This window comes from Prosopis cineraria, unplaced genomic scaffold (assembly GCF_029017545.1).
Source record: "Prosopis cineraria cultivar Desert tree isolate PC_DT_omini unplaced genomic scaffold, ASM2901754v1 PC1, whole genome shotgun sequence".
NCBI classification, from domain to species: domain Eukaryota; kingdom Viridiplantae; phylum Streptophyta; class Magnoliopsida; order Fabales; family Fabaceae; genus Prosopis; species Prosopis cineraria.
The window spans coordinates 40,469,955-40,491,314 of record NW_026555332.1 but is presented as its reverse complement, the minus strand read 5'-3'; the positions used below and the strand labels follow the sequence as shown (position 1 = coordinate 40,491,314).

Here is a 21,360-nt window from a genome sequence, read left to right as displayed (position 1 = left end):
ATTTGTTAATTGTTATTCAGTTAGCGTCGTACATCTTAGTTCTTGACGCATCTCCGCCCGCCTATATCCAACCAAAGGAAGACATGTAAGTCATTGCCATATTGCATCCATTTTCGCTAATCCCAATCCCCATCACCAATTTTGATTAAGAAACATGAGTCAAACGGTCAAAATGTAACATTTAAAAAGAGAAGAATGTGGATCACCAAAGAAAATACAAGAGAGAGAGAGAGAGAGACTATTATTACACACTGCGATTTTAAATTTTGTTGGGGACAATTACGGTGATTTTAAGTAACCATTGCTTTTATTGGAGCCCTCACTGTAGTGAGAATAATCTTCATGCAGTATACCCATTTCAAATTTTGATATCTTTAATTTGCAACCCTACAAATATTCTAAAAGCGAAGGTTACCCCACGAAATATGAAACAAAAAACGGATTGTGAGAAAAACGTTGTCAAATTGCCGTGGATAACCGTTTTTCAAAAGAAACAATTTCAGAAAAGTAGCGAGCCCCGATGACCACTGGAGAAGAAGATAGGGACAAGCGTAGAGGTTCGACAAGATTCAAAAGGAAAGAGTTGGGAGTGTCTTGCATGCTAAGCACCGAAGTTGGAACCGTGCTGGCTCTCGTCCGTCGCCCCCCAGATATCAATTCCCCCTACCTTCCCTCTGACGAGAGTTACGAATCTGCCGCCGTCAATTCCCTCCGTTCCCTCCGATCTCTCATCTTCAACCTCCACCAGGAATGGCGCTCTGTCGACCCCTCCATCTACCTCACCCCCTTTCTCGATGTTATCCAAGCCGACGACGTCCCCGCGTCCGCCACTGCCGTCTCCCTCTCCTCAGTCCTCAAGATCCTCAAACTCGGCATCTTCGACGAACACACCCCCGGCGCCAAAGATGCCCTCGATGCCGTCGCCAACGGCATCACCTCCTGCCGACTCGAGAAAACTGACCCTGTCTCTGAAGACGCCGTCATGATGAGGATCCTTCAAGTTCTAACAGCCATCATGAGCCACAGGGCCTCTTTTTTGTTCTCCGACCAAGCGGTATGTACCATTGTCAACACATGCTTCCAGGTGGTTCAGCAATCTGCAAACAGAGGTGACTTGCTTCAGCGAACCGCGAGGTACACAATGCACGAGCTTATTCAGATTGTGTTTTCGAGGCTGGCTCAGATCGAGGTGAAGGATGGGGAAGAGAGTTCAGAATCAGACACGGATGATGTTGGGGTTTTGGAGTCTGGGTACGGGGTTCGTTGCGCCATCGATATTTTTCATTTCTTGTGTTCTCTAGTGAATGTGATGGAGGTGGTCGAAACAGAGGGCTCCAACGCTCACTCAGCTGATGAAGATGTTCAGATTTTCTCGTTGATTTTGATCAACTCGGCCATTGAATTGAGTGGCGATGCGATAGGAAAGCATCCCAGACTCATGAGGATGATCCAAGATGATCTCTTTCACCATTTGATATATTATGGCACGTGGTCCAGCTCCCTTGTCTTGTCCATGATTTGCAGTACCGTTTTGAATGCATATCACTGTTTGCGAAGGTTAGATTTTTGAGGAAACTATGAACCATGTGTACTCTTGGTATCAAGCTCGTTTAATTTCCATCTACAGATGGCTTTGCGAAACTCTAAGCTGAGTGCAAGCAGGTTTATAGATTTTTTGAGCAAAACTTTAATGCAAATTAAACTCCGGCTTGTTTGCTTCAATGATATCTTGAGTTTTGAAACGCAATCAATATTGGATATCTTAAAATAATTGGATTGTTTAAAATTATATTTATGCTGATTATTTTTCTTGGGTCAGTAGGTTTTGTGTCAAACCCATCTGATATTCACCTAATATGCATATTAGAGCGGGGGAAAAAAACTAAATATAGACTTATGATATTTTACATGATTTTTCACCTGGTATTAGAATAACTTGAATCACATTTTGAATGCAAATAGTCACGATATATTTCATTTTTGCAGCTTTGTTGCAGCTTGGAAACAAAAGGTTATTAGGTTATTATATTTTATTTTTGCAGGTTCCTTCGCCTGCAACTAGAAGCCTTCTTTGGATACGTGCTTCTGAGAGTAGCAGCTTTAGCAAACGCTATTCAACTCCAAGAAGTTGCAGTTGAAGGAATAATAAATTTTTGCAGGCAACCCACGTTTGTAGTTGAAGCTTACGCAAACTATGATTGTGATCCATTATGCCGGAATGTATTTGAGGAGATTGGAAAATTGTTGTGCAAGCACTCATTTGCAGGGAACGGTCCTTTAACCTCTTTACAGATCCAAGCCTTTGAAGGATTGGTCATAATAATTCACAATATCGCAGATAATATCGATAAGGAAGATGATTCCTCTGCTTTAGGTCCCTACTCAAATCATATCACAGAGTACACACCCTTTTGGGAGGAGAAAGAGAAAAATGATTGCAAGGACTTGGAAGCTTGGGTGGAACATTTACGTATAAGGAAATTGCAAAAGAGAAAAATGTTAATCGCAGGAAACCATTATATCAGAGATGATAAGAAGGGCCTTGAGTACTTAAAGCATGCTCAATTAATCTCTGATCCTCCTGATCCTAAGGCATTTGCTTTCTTCTTTCACTACACTCCTGGTCTAGACAAGAACCTGATAGGGGAATATCTTGGAGACCCAGATGATTTCCACCTCCAGGTTCTCAGAGAGTTTGCAGCCACCTTTTATTTCACTGGCATGGCTCTTGACACGGCACTGAGGTTCTATCTTGAAACCTTTCGATTGCCAGGGGAGTCTCAAAAGATTCAACGTGTTCTTGAAGCATTCTCAGAGAGATACTATGATCACCAATCCGCAGATATTTTTGCAAGCAAGGACACTGTTCTTATTCTGAGCTACTCCCTCATCATGCTTAATACTGATCAACACAACCCCCAAGTGAAGAAGAAAATGACAGAAGAGGATTTCATAAAGAATAATAGAGCTATAAACGAAGGGCAAGATCTACCCAGAGAGTTCCTCTCAGAGCTGTATCATTCTATTCTGTCAAACCCGCTTCTTGCTCCAACTAGTACAAATGTAGATATGAACCCAAGCAAGTGGATTCAGCTTATAAACCAATCTAAAGTGGTGCAACCTTTCATCCAATGTGATTTTGATCGTAGGATCTGCAGAGACATGTTTGCTTGCATTGCAGGTCCAGCAGTGGCTGCTCTTTCTACATTCTTCGAACACGCTGATGAAGATGATCTGCTTCATGAGTGCATTGAAGGGTTATTCTCAGTGGCTAGGATTGCTCAATATGGATTGGAGGACACTCTGGACGAGCTCATAACGTCATTTTGCAAATTCACTACACTTCAAAATCCTTATGCTTCCATAGATGAGACATTGTATGTGTTCAGCAATGATTTGAAGCCTAGAATGGCAACAGTTGCTGTTTTCACCGTTGCAAACAACTTTGGGGACTCAATCAAAGGTGGTTGGAAGAATATTATAGACTGCTTGTTGAAACTCAAGAAGTTAAGGCTACTCCCTCCATCTGTCATTGATTTGGACCTTATCCCAACACAGTCAGTGGATGGATCAAGTGTCAATTTTCCTGTCCATAACTCGAAATTAGGAAGCCGACAGGTTTCTAACATAGCTAGTCACTTCTCATTTTCATCACGAGATGGCAGGGAGGACAATTTGATCGTTGGCACTGAATTTGAACAGAATGTGAACATGATCAGACAGTGTCGAATTGGTAACATCTTCAGCAAAAGCTCAAACATCCCTGAAGAATCTTTACAAAATCTTGGACGATCATTAATATTTGCAGCAGCTGGAAAAGGTCAAAAATTTAACACGCCCATTGAAGAAGAAGAAACTGTTGGGTTTTGTTGGGACTTGATTACTGCAATCACATTAGTCAATGTTCACAGATTTCAAGCGTTTTGGCCTCAATTCCATGAGTACTTTCTAATGGTCGCTCAATTTCCTATCTTCTCCCCTATCCCTTTTGCAGAAAAGGCCATTGCATCCCTTTTTAGGATCTCTCTTAGGATTCTTTCTTCACTTCAGGCTGATAAACTCCCAGAGGAGCTTATTTTCAAGTCCATAAACTTAATGTGGATGCTTGATAAAGAAATTCTTGATACTTGCTGTGGGATCATATCACAGTCAGTTATCCAATTAATCTACGAGTATCCTGGAAATTTGCAAGCACATCTTGGGTGGAAGACGGTTTTACATTTATTATCAATCACTGGAAGGCATCCTGAAACATATGATCAAAGTTCTGAGGCCTTGATCTCATTAATGTCAGATGGGGTGCATTTTTCACGATCAAATTATTCATATTGTATAGATTGTGCTTTTAGCTTTATCGCACTTAGAAACAGTCCTCTGGAAAAGAATCTTAAGATACTAGATTTACTATCTGAGTCAGTGAATTTGTTGATTCAGTGGCAGAGAAATCAGTATTCAGATCCAGGAAGTAATTTCAGTGGAGTAAGCAATGCTAGTAGCTCTTCAATTGAGGAAAATCCAAGAGGCGGTTCATCAAATTTCACCATGAATCTATTTGTTAAACTCGGAGAGGCATTTAAAAAGACAAGTCTAGCTCGACGAGAGGAGATAAGGAACTATGCAGTTCAGTCTTTACGCAAGAGCTTTGATCTGGCTGAGGAGCTACTATTCACTTCAGCAAATTATATAAGCTGCTTCAACCTAGTGATATTTGCAATGGTGGATGATCTTCATGAGAAGATGTTGGAGTACTCAAGGAGAGAGAACTCAGAGAGGGAGATGAGAAGCATGGAAGGGACACTTAAGATTTCAATGGAGCTAATGACAGACGTGTACTTGCAGTTCCTGAAGCCAATATCTGAGAGCAATGGGTTTCGAACATTCTGGTTGGGAATATTGAGAAGAATGGATACTTGCATGAAAGCTGATTTGGGACAGTACGGTACAACAACTATGCAAGATTTAGTCCCAAATTTGCTGAGGAGGATAATCACGAGAATGAAGGAAAAGGAGATTTTAGTGCCAAGAGAAGATGACGATCTATGGGAAACCACATATTTTCAGATACAGTGGATTGCACCTGCTCTTAAAGACGAGCTTTTCCCTGATTAACACCACATAATGTTTATTAAACTACTTTTATTTTCACCTCCCTCCATTCATTTTTGTCACCGGGTTTCATCTTTTCTATACATTTAAATGAAGATTCAAATTTGTACATATTGTTTTCAAATAGAGAAAAATGCAACTCAATGTCAAATTCCTTGTAAACTGTACGAGTCTACTCTAATTACTCCCAAAAATCATAACCTTGTAGTTATTGATGTTTATGTGCATATTAAAATCTTTGTAAACTGACCCTAAAGATCACCCCGAGAAAAATGAAAGCATGGCCATTATATATTAGTAATATCATATCATTTTCATGATCCAAGACTTGGATATCTGGACCCCACTAAACAGTTAGTGGGCAAATTTTATGAATTGAAATTATGGAGCAAGACTATTACCAATATAATATATATATATATATATATATATTTATTTATTTATATATAGAGAGAGAGAGGGGTAAGCAAGTAGCACAAATTGAATATAAATGTAAGTAATGAAGGGCTCCTTTTAAAGTCGTTATTACTTAAAAGTTATGTCTAAAGGTTTATTTGATTTAAAAGGAGGGAAGGGAGGCTCCCCCTCCAATTTGGGGGAGGGAAGCTACCTTGGTGTGTTTGGTTTGAGTGAAGGAGAGTAGAGTGGAGTGGAGAATTTTTTTTTTTTAACTTATTAACATTGAAATGTATATCTACATTTTTTAAACTCATCACGGAAGGCATATTAATCAGGATATGAAAAATTTTATCCCTCCCTCCAATTTGGAGGAAGTGGAGGGGAGATTTTGAAAAAAATTTCCTTCCTTCCCCTCCAATTATTCAAACCAAATAAGGGGAGGGGGTGCAAAATCCCTTTCCTTTCCTCCAAATAAACAGCCGCTAAGTGAACTAGGACTATTAAGGGTCAATTGAGCCCAAATAGAATTGGGCCTTTGGGCTTCCAAATGGGTTGATCGTTGGCTTGATCTCGCCTAATTGTCGGTCCAAATGAGGAATGCTTCTTTATGAGAGTTCAGCACGTTCCTTTTCCCCAATTTTTCTTATCTAAAACGGAGGTCAGTTCTGCATTAATAAAAAACAAAAAACGAAGGTCAGTAAGGTGCATCTGCTTCTTGAATTTTTGGAACTTCAGAAATTTCTACATAAAATATTTGAATTTATTAAATTTTAAATTTTGACTAAGATAATCCCTTCTAGATTTTAAAAATAAATACATTTTATATCATATAAAATAAAAAATAAAATGTGGCTTTATCAAATATGTATATATAATTAGATTGGTTAAAAAAATACATTCTTTAGATCTGTCTTTAGTTTCATAGAAATATTTTGATAAAATGTAAATTAGATTAAAATACACGTTAGCTTGTTGTTTCAAAGAAATAATTCAACAATGTACATTTAAAATATAGATAAAAATTCATGTAATCTCAACTAAACAGATACGATAAGGGGGCAAAATTCTCTGGTTACATTGAAATATTTCCTACAACTTCATGATAGATATGTTGCGTTCGATCCACAGAGGCAAGTTTATTTTGTTTAGGCAGTCATGTATAGGGAAAAGCTATTTGGATAGTCTCACTAGGCAGCAAGCTAGCTTATAAAAATAAGGTTTATAAGTGTTAGGAGTTTTCTCTCCTAATAAGCAAGCTTTTTTTTTTTTTTTGAATGGGCTCTCGCTTTGAATTTGTGTCCATGAAATTGTATTTCATGTTTGTTTTGGTTAAATATATACACCAGGAACATATTAGTCTCCTTGATCCCTTACTTTCACCCTCCATTAATAGCTAGGGTTCTAAACTAAAGTAAGATATTTATGATTAGCTTGAGTGTGGAATATATATCTCTCTTTGTTCAATCTCTCTAATAAAAGACTGATAGATACAATTATTAGTACTGCAGGACATACTCATTCACTAGTACATATTTGGCTTTTTATAGGGCACTTTCAACATTAAATGCTATACAAATGATGTAGAAAGTAGGAGCTGTGCAAAAGTCTTCTAGTCTAGTTCGGTCTAGCCAACCCAAGACAAACTCAGCCTTGTGATAAAAATTAGTTTTTTTAGGACCAAAAAGACTAAAAAAATTAGACTCTTTTTTGGGTTGGATTGGATAAGAGATCAAGCATGTAGACCACTTAGTCCGATTTGGTCCTATGAATTTATTTAATATAATTATAATTAATTTATTAATTATGATTATAATAAGTTAATTTATAATAATAATTAGTAATATTTTGTATTTTGTACTTGTGAAGTCATGAACATTGAGCAAAATTTCAATATTGATCTACCTCATTGTTCTCCTTCTATTAGTGAAATTTGTTGTTAACCTGGTGTAATAGACTTTAGATATGTTAAAAGTTGTTTAATGTTGTTAAAGGTTATTTAATTTGAATCATTTGTGTTATAATTGAAATAATTTTTATTATTGTTAGAAATTGTTGTAGATTTATAATTGTTGTTGTTGTGATAAATTTTATGACTATGAGTAATTTTATTATGTTGAAATGAATTGCTGCCTCTTATAGATAACACAAAAATAAAGTGAGATACTGGACAACACTGAAACCAGTCTCCTATTCCTACTGGACCAGTCCGATCCTATTTAGCTTCTAATTATTGTAACCCTTTCCTATATCCCCGTGATATAAGCAGAGGATTAACCTAATCACCACCAATCAAGCCAAACCGTAATCAAATATTTTAATTGAAAAGCTTGGGCTTAAGACTTATTTTTGCAAAATCATCAACATCTTAACATATTAGAGCTATACACAGCGAAAACAAATCATATACATTTATATCAATCATTGTATGCCTTTAAAACAATAAAATAAGGACCGATTATGAGGTACGTGCTGTAGCATGTGATACAAAGCCACGAGCTCTAACCTTTTCTATGCCATGCATTGCGGCATGATATGCAATGAGCTGCAACGCACAAACTTGTTTCTATTATTGTCATTTGACAGCATAAATGATAAACTTTTGGCATGCGCTGTTTTTACATTTAACATCTGATAGGAGTGATTCAAGCGCCTATATGAAACTTATTTCATAAGCTAACTAATGAGCGCACCCAAGTGTGCAAATCAATCTCATTATCTCATTAGACCATTTTAGGTATTGAACCCAGTCTAAAAAGGCCTAATACACCTAATTGATTGTATTTTATATTATATACACATATATATCACATTTTGGCCATTTAACAACCCATTTTCACATTTCACAAATTAACATAAACTAACCCACTTAGCCATTTTCAATATGCATTCACACGAATCACAACTATACACATTCACATCATACTTATAATTAAACCTTAACCCTTGATAATCATTTCACTACATATTTCTGTCTATGAGTTAAGATTTACAAAAATCAATACAAATTCCCCATAATTCACAACTTAAACATGCATGCAATCCCTATGGCAACTTATATATATAATATTCACATTAAATTAGTTCGTTACACAAACTCAAGAGTTTTCACAGCCACGACACTTATTATGCGGTCCTAACTCTTTCCTCTTTCCTTGATCATTAATCTGACTTGTGAAAATATAACTATAAAGTGAGATGATAATCTTAGTAATAAAATAAATCTTTACTATCAATTATCACATCAACCCTAAGCAAGTATTGCATATTATATATTTGAACATGGCATATAACATATGTTTCACTTTAAATCATGTCAATAAATATCATTTCACCACTTTTTAACATTATATTTACCACAATTCATCGCTTTTTTACTGCTTTTCTAACATATAGTATGATCACTATCGAGCAAAAATTTAAATCATCCCGACTTGAAATCATAAACTTGTCTTAGACCAATATATACTCTTATTGGCCTTGAGTTCACTTTCAGTGGTAAAATCACCCAGCTAAAAGTGTTTTATCTCACTTCTAGGCTATGGGTTTCCTCAATACATACAATAGGATATTGTTGACTCTAACACTACATTGTATTGATACTAAGGAGTCCAAATCTCCAATACTATGTAAAAGAACGTCCTAAATTATAACTTAAATCATCACACTAACTGATTAATCAAGGACTAACCTAAAAGAATTATGCTATAAGAGATTAATCTAAAGAAATTCTTAACATGTATTTTTACAAACTATTTAAAATAAAGGAATCTCAAGTCTTTAAAATATTTTAGAAGCTCACATTATTCAATTAAACATGTGAGGAAGCATGATTAAGAAACGCATATCAAGATAGGAGAAAAACTCTCCCTTATTTTCTTTTTATATCATACTCTACATTATATATATATTCATCAACATAACACTTGGCCACTTAAATCCTTCCATAACTAGTAGTGAGGGGCTAATGTCTCAATCACATTTATCACAATGATTATCACCTAGTTATCATACTCTATATATCATCTATTCATCAAATAGCTCATCACATGCATGAATTTTCCTTTTCATTCACATGTAATTAATATTAACCACTCACCCTTAGACATCAAAACACAAGGGGAGATCAGAACAATTTTTCAATTATCAAATCATGCATTTAATAACTATTTTCACTTGCACAAATATTTTAGCCCACTAATAAAAACATAAGCACCAAACCACATACCTAAGGGCCCAAAATGTTTCACCCAACTCAAAACCCATAATGCAAGTGGATCAAGAATATATTGTTCTAATTGACAATATCATAAACTAAATACACATACCAAAATGAAAAAGAGAGGGGTGAGTTACAAAAGTGATTATTATCACTTGACCTAATGCTCCTTTTCTCTGTTCTTCCCAGATGAGCTAGCTCCTATAATATGTTAAAAGAGAGGGGTGAGTATAACCACTCAGTAATTAAGGTACATCTAAGTTATACAAATGTATGATAATTAATATGAATGCAAGTGGCTGATAAATTAATCAAGATAACCATGTAAGTAATCATATCAAGATCATGTTAATCACATTAACATCAAACTCATGTGAATAATTTCAAGAATAAAGTCAAGTATAAAATTGGCATGATTGCCCATAAATATTGAATATTCATACAAAATTGGCATAAGTGGCCACATATACATTATTCACATATTTACCACATGTTTTCATTTCCACAATTACAATCACAGTCTCAAACATAGCCATCAATCACTCAAATGGTATAATAATAATAATAATAATAATAATAATAATAATAATAATAATAATATGCATGATCAATCTCTTTCTTATGTCCCCTCCTTATTTTTTCTGCTATGACATCCATGGGCTAATAATAAAAAGGGATCGTCCATGTGGTGATATCACTTAAGACCTTAATCATATTGTGAAGGGCTACCAGGCCAAGATTATCTTACTTATTTATGAATAAAGTTTCTCCCAAATCACATACTATGAGGCGTCATACCCAAGATTAGCTCTACCTAAAACTCCAGATAGTCCAGTAGGGTAAGTCCTTTAATAGGAACAATGCTACAATACACTACAAGGCAAGTAGGGGCTATAACCCTTAGGATTATCGGTTAATAGCCAAGTACCATATGGATTTTGCACAACCTCTAGCTCTTTTACTAAGGCAAACTCCTGCTATATGATTATACTCATGATAAAATGCATTTCAATAACTCATATGTGTAATTCACAATTATCCACATGTTCCTTAATTTTGATGCTCAACAAGTATCAAGAATCATCATATTTCAATCATGTCTCATACATCAATTTTCATGTTACCACATAAATGACATTAGCATGATATGAAAAAATCAACATGCTTATATACAATTCATCACCATGCATAATCCATAATTTATAATCAAGAGTATACACATCAACATCAACCCTCAATCTCATTACTCAAATCATGTCACAATTAACTCAATCACAAATTATAGGATCTTAACAAAGCCATATATGCATTACAAACAACAATTTCAAGATTTAGATATAGACATACTTATTCATTTGTTTCACAAGAAAAATAATTAATTAATATACAAATGCATAAAATAGATTTCTCTCAATTACCTCAACTTTTGAGAGGTCAAATATTACCCCTCAAGTTACAAGACTCTCAAAGCTTTTTAAAGCTTGATTTCTGCTAAATAATAATTAATCTACATTTAATCATATCACAATGTGTCAATAATATTGTTAACATAATTTTCACTCATATTTCAATACTTAGGTATTTATTTTATTTTATTTTTTAAAACCTTAGTTTTAGCCTCTTGAGTCCTAAAATTCAACTTCATATATTTGAACCCATCTACTTGGTTCAATAGCCTTCTTCACAATAATTTTATTAAAGTTTGGCTAAAATCATCATTCAAATAATTTTCTAATATCAAAATTTTTCTTTTTATTTCAAAATTTTGCACAAAAAAATATCCAAAAATTGTAAACTTAATCTCAAGCCTAGAACCATTATTCTATAGCCATAATAATTTATTTCTCATTCTAAATAATTATCTACATATCAAGAAATTAATTTATATTTTTAGATTTAATCAAAAATCTACCCATAGATATTTAGGGATAAACTCAAAGGCCTCAAATTCTAATTCTATTAGTAAAACAATATTATAGGATATGTGTTATGCTACCAACAACCTCAATAGCTATATTTATTTATAAAAAATTCATCCCTCTTTCAAACCCTGAATTTTTCATAACCCTAAAATTTAAAGCTTAAGAGGAAATATGACTAAAAAAAATATTTAGAACACTTAATTAATTTAAAATACTTAAAATTTTATCTAAAATATTTTATTATAAAGCTCCATCTCTTAAATCAGTCCCCTCGCCAGCGTCTCTTGCTTGGTCTCTCCCTGTTCACGCACACAGAAACAAAAAGCAAAAGGGAGGGGAAATGAAAAAAAGATTTAAGATTGTGTTGTTTTTTTCAAAAAAAAAAGCAGTGGGGCCCACATATTTTTTTTCCAATCTCATTATTATTATTATTATTATTATTATTACTATTTTGAGCAAAATTATTATTATTTTTATTATATACACGCATAGAAATTTTTGCCCCTCCCATTCATTTTTTAATATAATATTCCTTTTCCTTCTTCTTCCTTCTTCCTTCTTCTTTTTTAATAATATTATTATTACTATTTCTATTTTTTAAAAAAAAATCATAATTCAAGATTTGGATTTTATTTTAAATTAAGTTCAATAATAGTCTCCTAATATAAATTATTTAGCTCTAAATATTTCTCCAAAATTACTCATTTATCTTTGATTACCTTAATTAATCTTCGTTTAAATTTTAGGATATTACACACCACACCTCAATAGGCATTAAGGAGATAATCTCCAACACCGTACCTTAATAAGTATTAAAGAGATATAATTCTCGAACATCACACCCTGTTGGGTACTAAAGAAAATAATGTCATATGATCTTTCACTTCACTCCACAGAGATAAACTCCCACCCATATGATCATGCTTTCTGAATCAATCATAGGTTCCCAATCACCACCATACACACATATACATATATAATATTATCACATGATTTCACTTATTTGTTTGGGTCAAAGTTCATTTTCATACAATAACACACAACATGCTCAGTTTAAAATAGTTTCATGCATTGAATAACAAACTTACATACAGTTACAATAATTAGTCAAATAGATAAAGTTATTTAGTTACCTTAATCCTTATGTCACAAAAAAGGTTACCCATAAATTTTTAATTACCATTACTACTTCTTACAAGCTTTTTTCCATAATTTACTCGCAAAATATGTCAATCTACATATAATTAGCATTATTGATCAATTGATTTAATTGACCAAAAATTACTTAATTGTCAAATGAGCTATAACTAGCCATCCATTACTTTCCATTTAGTACATCCAAGTTAATTAGTACTTAATTACCACTTTACATTATTTCAAATGATCCTATTTTACTCTTACACCATTTTCATCCATTTTACCTTCGATTTAGGGCTAAATTGAGCTTAGAGGTCCAAAGCTCTATTATTCAACTCCAAACTAGTTATAAAACTCACTGCATGCACGTGCTTTGTCCTGAAACATGATTCTTTCATCTATATCTGCTCATTCAACATCCCAAGAAGTCAAATTATCAAACAATCATCTAAACTTCTAATTATTTACTAATTACTAATGTATCCCTAATTAATAACTAATTACAAGATTAGAAAATTAGGATGTTATAGTTATACTATGACTAGACCAGATCATGGGTTGCTTATTCATTCCTTTTCATGAAAAGGACTAGACTTTAGGTTAGATTAAAATCTTGTCAGATCAGTCTTTTATATAGCTTTAGTAGAAAGTAAAGAGGGTGACAATTTTATAATTATCAGCTTAACTATTACACTTTCTACATTGGTTCCATAGGGAACCGATGTAGAAAATATTACTTTTTACATCAGTTTCCTAGTCAACTAATGTAAAAAGTTATTAAAATTTTAAAAATTAATTACTTTTTACATCAGTTCCAGTCAAAAATGATGTAGAAAGTACTTTCTATATCGATTCCTTAGGGAATCAATATAAAAAGTCTTTTAAATTTTTGCAAGGAATTGATATAAAAAATCTTTTAAATTTCTATATTATCTTCTTCCTCTTGCACAGATATTATTTTTCACAATTTCTCACTTATAGACATGATTTGTTCTTCAATCTTCACCATTTTACTTGCTTAAAACCACATATCTTCAGTGGCATTAATCCTCTCCACCTATTCTCATCCTTTTCTTGAAACCCTATCTTTTGTTTCTTAAAAAATCTCCCTCCCCCTTCTTCTTATTCTCCATTTTCAAATGTTCTTGTGTTGGTGTCTTCAACTAGTTGCTCGTGGAATTATTGGAGGCATTGATTTCAAGAATTTTTTAAGTTCAAATCAATAAGATAAGCTTGCCTAATCTCATTCTTACCCTCCCATCTCTTCTTTCAGTTAGTTTTTATAGAGTTTATGCTTAGGGTTTTCATTTTTGGGGATACCCAACAATTGGGTCCAAATTTGATGGTGATTTTGAGATTACATAGGTGTTATTTAGGTTGTTGTGTGGTAGTTATGATGATAGAGAGCACAAATTTAAAACCCTAGATTAAGTAGATGGATTTTTATGATGATTTGAGGTTGTAAAGTCTAAATAAGTAATATTAAGTGTAATGATGATTATGATAATTAAGTTTTAGTTCTTCTATTGATGGTTATAATGATCTACATTAAAAATTTTATTATAGATACTTCACAAAATAAATGTGAAGAGAGATAGATGAACCATATTCATAAGCAAATAAACAAACTATAAAAATTAAATGGCTCCTATCTTTTTTATTTTAATTTAAATTGTACTTTATATGTTAAGGATGAGTAATTTGTCCGTATTTTTTTTCTTTTGTTGCAGACAACATTCATAGCATTAATTACAAGGAGTAAAAATGGCCAAAAGCCTACTCGGTATGTTAGTTTTCCTTCTTTGTTTTGGTATTTAGTATTTAATTATGCCTATAATGTTCATTGATTTAATCACAAACTTTATGCATTGTTAGCTATATAAACAAGTCTCATCATTTCTAAAATCTATAACTTATTTAATACAAGAGAGTTTGTTTTAATGATTTGTGTGTGCTTACTTTTTCTTTTGCCCAATTATGTAATGATGTTTATGTTTCCATCAAATAGGATGATTTTGCTAGCTTGCCAGCTATAGTTCTAAAAGATCCCAACGCTATCTTAGGTTTGGTAATTCATTTGTTTTCATGATAATAGATATTTCACAAAATGAATTATGGAGAGTTTGTGGGTTTAAATAATCTAGACAATTTTAATAAATTTGTTAGTTTCAAACAAGTTTCGGATATCTTAGTTTTGGATAGTTAATGATGACAATTTTAATTGTTGCAAATTGTAAATGAATTGTGTTGGATAGTTGATAGTTTTGGATGAAAATTTTATATGAACTATGCTATTTGGCTGGTTATTTTTATGTACAGGGATGTGATAATATATAGAAATATTATATATATATATATATATAACTTTTTACATCGATTATTGTTATAACTGATACAGAAAATTAATTTTTTATATCGATTGTGTCTATAACTGATGTAAAAAATAAGGTAATAATTTATTTTTTAAAATATTAAATAATTTTTTAGATCAGTTTTAGACCCTTTTCTATATTGGTTGTAAACCTATATAGAAGGTCCTTGATTTTCTACACCCTTTGAAATAACATTTCTAAATGAACCAATGTAAAAAGTGTTTTTAACTACTATAAAAAACCCTTTTATATTATGGTGATTACCTAAAGCTTGTTTCAATCACTACAACATAATAAGCAAAATATGACACTATATATTTGACAGTTATAAGCTAAAAATGATAAATAAAAAAGGCATTGAATACTTAATGGTTGTTTCAAAATAACTATAAAGTATTTAAACATATACTTGATGGTTATATGGTTATAACAGTCAAATATATCTTTTATTGTAAATTATGTTTTATATAAATATGTTTGACACTTTTTTTTGAAGATAATCGTCAAGTATATGAAGTATATACTTGACAATCATATGTCAACAAGCGTCAAATAGATACATTTAAAAAGAAATTGAAAAAAATATGCATTTGAAAAAACCGTCAAATATGTCTAGCACATACTTGACAGTTATTTCATAACAAATGTCAAGTAAGTAATACTTAATTCATAGTAAGTTTTGTTCATGGGCTTCATTTTCTACCCATTTTCTCGACTTCATGAGTAGTTCATTCATCCAAGATTACATTTGGTGCATTTTGAATTCGTTCTCCACCTCTTGCTTTTGAGTTTCTCTTTTGTCTTTTTAATTAATTTTTGAGTTTAGGGTTTAGTGTAAATCCAAGTTGAATTTTCCTTTCTTGCTCTTTAATAGTGTAAAATGTGGTCTTCTCTCCTCCTCCTCCTCTTCTTCCTTGTGGTATACTTCTCTCAAGTAAGTTGATTTATCCTTTAATTTCTTCCTTGTGGCTTTGTTATTTATTGATTGTAATTAGGGAACTGATTGGAATATAAAATTTTTGTTCATTAGAGCTATTCTTGGATGTATAGCTTTTGGTTTTGAGTTTTTTGATAATTATGAAATTAAATCTAGGATCATATGAAAATTATTTTATTGTTGGGCATTATATGATTTTGTTGAAAATTTGCTTCCCTTATTGTGGTGGTGGTGGTAATTTTATTGTTGGCATGATTGAGTTATACTATATTTTTAGGATAAAATTTTTATATCAATTGTTGTTGGATAACTTGATTTGGTATTATTAAGTTATATGAGAACTTGTATGATACAATTTTTGAATAAAGAAAGGGCATAAAGCCCAAGAAACTTTCATTTTTAAGCTGTCATACTGCTAAATTTTTTTAGGATAAAATTTTTATATAATTGTTGCTAGGTAACTTGATTGAATATAATTAAGTTATATGAGAACTTACATAATAAAATTTTTAAATAAAATATGTTAAAATACTTGATCGTTATTTGAAAATAACCATCAAGTATTAATTGACATAAGCAAATATGTAAGTATATACTTAACAATTATTTTCAAATAATCATCAAATAAGGCCTCCAATATTTGATGGTTTTTAACTATCAAGTAAGGGTGATTATAATATATGTCGCACCAACTGTCAAGTATTAACAAAAATAAATAACTGTCAAGTATTGAGGTATTCTGCGGTAGTGAATATACATTAGTCCTCATTACAATGTGCCATGACCATTCAGATATAAGGTCTCAAGTTTGAATTTATGTTAATGCATAAATAGTTCACCTTTGAGAGAATTATCTCTAATTGGATCCAACAATGCTTATGATGACCTAATCAAAAAGTCATGTAAAAAAGAGCTTGGTTCATATATGCAAGAATATTGTTTAAGCTAATAGGTGCCATTTTTTATTGCTCATAAATATCCTTCTATTGAAGGAAACTATGTTCGAGACATGATTGGATATTAAATCACTACAAAAAACAAACTTTTTGGTAGCAACTTTTAAGACCAAAAGTTGCCACTAAAAGTTTTTAGTGGCACCTTTTCACCACTAAAAGGTTATCACTATAACAATTATCGCTAATAGTTTTTTACGGTGGCGAAGTATACTTTTAAAAGGTTTTTTGCCGCTAGAAGTAATTTTGATGGCAACAAATGTCGCCCCTAAAAAGATTTTTAGTGATAACATTTATCGTCGCCAAATTTTTTTTAAAAATAATAAGTTATTTTATGTTACATTACTTTGTGACATGTGCATCATTTGATGCCATGTCACCTATCATATATGTGATGGATGATGTCATGTCACTTGCTATCTTGTGCTATGTCATAGGTTACATGTTCGACAAATGATGCCATATCACCCTACCACCTTATGCCACATCACTCACCACATGTGTGCCTCCCTTAAGTCACCTCATGTGTTACGCCACCATCTTGTGCCATGTCATCTGCCACATGTGTGCCTCCTCAAGTCACCTTATTTGCCATGTCACCACGATGCGCCACATCACATATTTGTTACAAAATATGACAAACCCTTAACCTATCTCACCTCTAAGCCTTAAGTCTCCCTTCTTTGCCAATTGAAGTCAAATGCACCTACAATTATCATATGCAAAATTAAATATATGTTATGTAACTGCATACACATATATCAAATAATATATTATTAAAAAGATATACATATATTTTATTTTATTTTCAATTATTAAGATGATAAATTTATTTATATGAATATTTAAATTATAATTTTAATAAAATATTATTTTTACCAATAAATATTATTTTGTTAGAAAAATGAACTTAAAATGAACAGTTTTTAAATATTAAATAATATTCTTATATACATTGTAACCAATTTTTAAATTTTATTTTTTAAATGAAAATTATTAAGTATATAATATATTTATAAATATGTATTATATTATTTTATGTTAAATATCTTTTACTTTTTTCTTCTCCATATTTTTCTCAAAAATTGATAAACTAAATGATTAAATTTTTATCTTCTTTCAAAATAGCTAAATGTTTCCCCCTCTTTTATTAAAAATATATTTTATCAATAATTTTTTAATATCTTAACAAATTATTTTAATAACAAATTATTTTTAACCACATAAATTTTGTTAATTGTCATTTTGAATAATTTTAAAAATGAATACTAATAACTTTTACAATATATGATAAGTACAAGAATCTCATATGTGATCAATCTAATTAATATCTAACTATTCTCAACCTCATAGCAAGGTAAATTTGAATAGCTATTCTTATTATGCTTAGTAATAATTAGTTATAAAAATGTTATTAGTAACTTCTTTTGTGTAACAATGAAAACCTAAATATACTAAGTGAAATTACATGGAATCCTTGTCCAAAAACCATTAGAATTCAATAGAAGAAGTAAACATCATATGTATATTAAGTTAAGCATCAAGTACATGATATGTCAGTAGTCTACAATAACATTTACATCTTACAATATTTGTATAATTTTAACATCCCAATATCATTTATGTATTTCTATGTAAGTGATCATTTATGTATAACTTAACCTAATTATAATTAAAAGTAATAATCCATCAAGATTTTAATTTATCATATTAAAATACTAGATTAATATATATGTCTAAAAAATATTATGAATAATACAAAATTAGAAGTAATTTAATAATTAAACTTAGCACATCTTAACTATTATTTTTTTTGTTTCACAATTATATATATAATTTATTTTTAATTTTGTACATAAAATAAGAAATTTAATTTCATAAATATATTTTGAATGATTTTACTTAATTTCAAATTTTAAAAAAAATTCATAAATTTTTTTAAAAATTTTAAATTATAATTTTACAAATTATTTCATATAATTTAAGATTATATTTAATTTTTTAAAAATATTTTTGGTGGCATCAGTGAATTATATTATTTATTTTTTATAAAAGTACTTTTGGTAAAGTGAATTATAGAAATTATTTTTAATTTTTAAATTTTTTTATAAAAATACTTTTGGTGACAACAAATGTTTTTAACAAAAGTAGACTATATAAATTATCTTTAATTTTTAAATTATTTTTTATAAAAATATTTTTGATGACAACAAATGTTATCATTAAAAGTAAACTTTTAGTGATAACAAATCAAGATCGCCGCCAAAAATATATTTTTGATGGCGACTTTTGATGGCAACAATTTATTACTGTCAAAAGTTCACTTTTGATAGCAACTTATGACTTTTGTAGTTGCCACTAAAATCCATTATTAATTTTTTTTTTTAAATGAATGTAGGCACCTCTCCCACTAGGAATCGAATCGTAATTTATCACACTGTGGGAAACTAATTCCCTTTGTTGGACCCAACTCTGATCAGTGCTCATGGATGTTTTTTAGATTGACTTAGCGTGTGTTTGGTACAGTTCTTGGTTAACAAAGTAAGCTTTTACAATTTTCTTAACAAAGTTTACTACCACGTTACTCTGTCGATGTAGATCAGAATAACAGATTTCCAAGCGCATACGGCAACCTAAAAGATCCATATTCAATTCTCACATCTACCTGTGGGCTGTACATGGACACCTCTACCACGATGTACATTGACAGCCATTTAAGTTTGGAACATGCTGAATTAACTGACGAACGTTTAAGCTTTGTCAGAAACCACCCATTATACCTTCTTCCATCTTCAAGTTGCAGATCCGAGGCCCAAGTACGTACTGAGCAGTTAATGGAGAGGCATGAGACTCCACCTTTTTTGTTTGTCTGACCTTTTCCCTCTGCAACTTTTCGAGCAGAGAAGTTAATGGCTGCATGAGACTTCACCTTCCCTAACAAAAAAGCAACGAGTGGGCATTCCCAATTCATCAATGCGAAAGGAACGTCGCGCTACGAAGCATGGGGTAGACAGATGGATATATGCTTGATCCAAGCACCGTGTAACGTGGGTTCTGACACTGCAATAAAAAACACTCCCACCTTTCATCTCTGCATTGAAGTTACACAAGCAAATACACGTTCATTGGATTATCTTCTTTTAACATTAATTAGAAGATGATGCATGTTCGATATTCAGGCTTATTAGGTTTTAATTATCAACAATATAAATTCATATTCAAACCACAAAACAATTGTCATCTGTTCAAGTGAGAATGCGCTATATATGGTCAATTATATTAAGCATCTCACTGCATGTACAGTTACAATTATTTAAAATTTCATGTAAGTTTGAGAATATATAGTTGAAGTTATAGCTAAATTAAAATTGGTAGAGTTTGAATTAGGGAGCATAAATATAAGAACACATGCAATTGAAGTTGATTCAAATTAGTAATACACCTGGTTTAAGTTAGAGAGGTATGCGGACAACTATGAGGACTAGAAAGTAGAAAAAGATTAAAGAGAGATGGGAAAGATAAGAAAGAAAAGGTTTAAAAAAACAAAAAGAAAAGCGGGTTAGTCTGTGTGAGCCTAGCTAAGGATATCTAGATTCTCTTCATACCCTCTTTCAATACATTTCTCAATACTCAATCTCATCCATTTATTTAATTATTCATTTGATTTAATACTATCATACTGCTAATTATGATAGTAAAATAAATGGATCAAATAAGTTTGTAATGCTTATTTATGATAATCATTAAATGAATAATATATTTATTTTAATGCCATAATCAAAAATCTTACACTAAATGGATGGATATGATTGAGCATTGAGAGTGAATATGGAGAGGATCTTGATTCTTGATAAAGCACAGGAGGTCAAATAAGCTCACCTCAAAGTGAGTTGGTTTTCAGCCAACCGTAATCTACCCTTTCAGGTGAGTCAGGTCTCTCTAGCTTTGATAAAAACTTTCCTTGAGTGAGAAGTTGTGTATTTAATTTCACTTATAATTTTTTTTTAAAAAAAAGAATACATAGCACTAACCTAGAGGATAGAGATACACAAAGTTACAATTATTAATGTTTACAACTTCAAAATGCTATGGCTTACTTTTTAAAAATTATATAGGTATAGCTTTTTAGCAAACAAAATGATACATTTTTTAGTTTTTTTTATTAAGATAATTTTTTGTAAAATTATGAAGGGAGGATTAATCTATTGTAAATGACTTTAATTCAGGGTCCGTTTGGATTTCAGTTGAGTATAATAGATTATGAAAATAATTGATTAAGTGGTAGATTTTAATCAAAATTAATTATGTTATGATGCAA

General features: G+C 31.5%; 1 protein-coding gene across 2 annotated transcripts; it reads left to right on the top strand.

Annotated features, from left to right (window-relative positions):
- Positions 1-454: 454 nt before the first annotated feature.
- On the top strand, positions 455-5,292 carry LOC129311594 (ARF guanine-nucleotide exchange factor GNL2). 2 transcript variants are annotated; one of them, XM_054953955.1, is made up of 2 exons: positions 455-1,557; positions 2,160-5,292. In XM_054953955.1, exons 1-2 carry the CDS (start codon positions 521-523, stop codon positions 5,107-5,109), a joined length of 3,987 nt encoding a protein of 1,328 aa, XP_054809930.1. In that variant the 5' UTR covers positions 455-520; the 3' UTR covers positions 5,110-5,292. The 2 variants fall into 2 exon arrangements, with proteins under 2 accessions (XP_054809930.1, XP_054809920.1); XM_054953945.1 differs by having other exon boundaries at positions 2,043-5,292.
- The last annotated feature ends 16,068 nt before the right edge of the window (positions 5,293-21,360 follow it).